The sequence below is a fragment of the Mus caroli genome, chromosome 9 (assembly GCF_900094665.2).
Source record: "Mus caroli chromosome 9, CAROLI_EIJ_v1.1, whole genome shotgun sequence".
Classification (NCBI taxonomy): Eukaryota; Metazoa; Chordata; class Mammalia; order Rodentia; family Muridae; genus Mus; species Mus caroli.
This window is the reverse complement of record NC_034578.1, coordinates 51,757,553-51,760,248: the sequence shown is the minus strand read 5'-3', so window position 1 is coordinate 51,760,248 and position 2,696 is coordinate 51,757,553. Positions and strand designations below refer to the sequence as shown.

At 45.1% G+C, this 2,696-nt stretch overlaps 1 protein-coding gene across 3 annotated transcripts in view; it reads right to left on the bottom strand.

The window, feature by feature from the left end:
* Chrna5 (cholinergic receptor nicotinic alpha 5 subunit) overlaps positions 1 to 2,696 on the bottom strand; it is a 10,933-nt gene that overhangs the window by 2,908 nt on the left and 5,329 nt on the right. For 2 of the 3 annotated variants that reach the window (XM_029482092.1, XM_029482093.1), the window contains one exon: positions 619 to 1,447. In XM_029482092.1, coding sequence (XP_029337952.1) covers positions 619 to 1,447 — 829 coding nt within the window. The remainder of the gene's footprint in view (positions 1 to 618; positions 1,448 to 2,696) is intronic. The other variant, XM_029482091.1, reaches the window with a different exon arrangement.

Below are 2,696 nucleotides of genomic sequence, written 5' to 3'. Positions count from 1 at the left end.
GAGGGGGAGGGGATGAAGAGGGGAAGGGAGGGAGGGAGGCGGGGGCACTATTACTGCTTTCCTGAAAACTCTAAAGTATAAAATAACCATGAGAACACCTTATTCCTTTTCTCTATTTTATGGTTATTTATTTCACTTTGCTTTTATTAGACATAATCTCCCTATGTAGCCCATGCTAACCATGAACTTCCTAAAGTACATCCATATAGAGTCTAACTTTCAATCCTCCCGCCTCAGCCCCTGAATGGCAGAATTATAGCCATGCACCTTGCTCTTTTCAATTTTACTAATATTCATTTGTAAACAAACTACAAAAAGATGTCTTTATGCAAAGTATCTTGGTTGTACTTTTAAGGTCTACATTAGACTCATTCTTCAGAAAAGGTAATTTTTGATAAACTATAATGTAAAAATTCAGAAACAAAGTTATGGAAGATAAATCTAAATCAGTAAATTATTCCAGAGCCAAAGAACTAGGTCAATATTACTATCCCTTCAAATGCATACTGCTAAACTTTCTCCAGGGTCATTCAAGACGCTCTGGGGAAATGGAGGGTGAGATTCATGTAGATACCCCATGCGGGGGTGTTTGCGGGGGTGTTTATACTCGCCACAAACCTCGCGGACGTCGTTCTCTTTCACTACGTGTCTCGTGATGTAGCGAATGCAATCGAGCGCGGCCTCCAAAGTATTCCGAGATTTAGGTCCACCGCCTTTCTCGGCTTCTTCTCTCTGAGTGAAGTACCTATCGGCATGACTTCTCATGCAGAGCAGTTTGGGAAGCTTGTGGAGAAATATCTTACGAACCCACGGCGCCATAGCATTGTGTGTGGAAGAGGAGCGGTGGTGGATGTTGATGGCAAAGACAGTCACCATAATGGATAGGGTCACGAAGATCATGGTGAACACCAAGTACTCCCCGATCAGAGGTATGACTTTGGAAGATGACGGTATAATCTCCTCAATCACCAGCAGGAAGACAGTCAGAGAGACCAGCACCGAAGTGCACAGGCTAATCTTTTCACCTTCGTTTGAAGGGAGATAGAAGACAACCACGGTCAGAAACGAGAGCCCGATGCAGGGTATGATAAGAAACAGGGTATAGAAGAGAGGCAGCCGTTTGATCACGAAGGAGTAGGTGATGCAGGGGTACCAGCAGCAGCTGTCCGTCCGGTTCCCCTTGCTCCCCATTGCGCTCATGATTTCCCATTCCCCATTGTCAAAAAAGTCTGTTCTGTCGACATCTTGGTCCTCTAGGATTATATCGACCTGGGATCCATCATACGTCCATGAGCCGAATTTCATGGAGCAATTTTGGAGATCAAATGGGAAAAAGGTCACATCTATAGTGCAAGAACTTTTGTAGTTTGCTGGCTGCGTCCAAGTGACAGTGCCATTGTACCTGACAACTGTTTTCGTACTGGCCCCTTCGAAACGTCCGTCTGCACTAGAAGAAACAAAATAATAGTGCCGAAGTCAAACAGCCCAAGGACACATTTGATAAGCCTAATTTAAAAGGAACCTGGGGGTAATAGTGTGAAATGAGTTTGAAATTACTGTCTGCCCCAATGCCTGCTCCACCCACGGGGTCACGCTTCGTGGACATCTGTCTATCATGTAAGAATTCTGCTGGGACTGAGCCTGTTCTTCCCTTTGTATTGTGAGACGGGCAAATCCAAGTTTCTCAAAATGTTGAGATTTTAGTTATTGAAAAGATGCCACTTTACATACAAACAGGATCGGGCTGTCTATATACTGGGCACGCAGAAAGGCAGAGCCCGAATCCACATCCCTAGACTTTCTCCTCCACCAAAATAATAGATGCTTTCTACCCTAAGAGGAAGGACTATCTGCACCATGCAGGGCACACCTGGATGCTCCTGTACGGGGAAGGCACAGCTGCAGGCAGAAGCACCTGATTCCTTCATAGTCTTGCTCTGTATCTTGAAAGTCCTGTGAGCTTTTCACAGTGCCATGCAATCTATCTATGCTGAGTCATAACAATGTTTTCATACAGAGAGCAGCTGAGGCTCATGGTGCTGCATCGTGCTACCTTGCAGGCTTTGTTCATGCTTTCATATTAATATGGAAGCAAAAGGTTTCAAACGATTGCTTTTGCACAGCATTTGATCTGTCTGCATGCCAAAGCTTTTGTGCAAACAGGACAAGGTGCTTTCGGTTACTGAGAGGGAGAGAATGTGCCAGAAGCTGCCTCGTGTTACCTTACGAGCCTTCTCCATCCTTCCATATCAGGGAACACAGAAGTAAAGGCTTCAAAAGATCATTTTTTGCATAGCATTTGCTCTAAAAGCCTTTTGCAAATAAGACAGGGTGCTTTAGGATACATGCAGACTCTCACATTTACTCTGAGATGGCCCTGGGAGGGGAGGGGAGGGGGAATACAGCTGGTAACTGACATTACCATCAAAAATGAACCCCAAACTCCTCACCGTGGAAAAATGGATTGTGCCATCATGACAATGTATTTACGTAATATTAAAAAACAGGGTTGACCATAAACTGTAACCTCAACTAAAAAACAAATCCCCTGAAACCTGGAAGTCTGACTTGAATAAGGGGTAGGTGGAGATGCCAGTGTCTTGGGGTGAAACCTTACTGTACCTGGTGGCGCACGCCTTTAAGCCCAGCACTCGGGAGGCAGAGGCAGGCAGATTTCTGAGTTCAAGGCCAGCCTG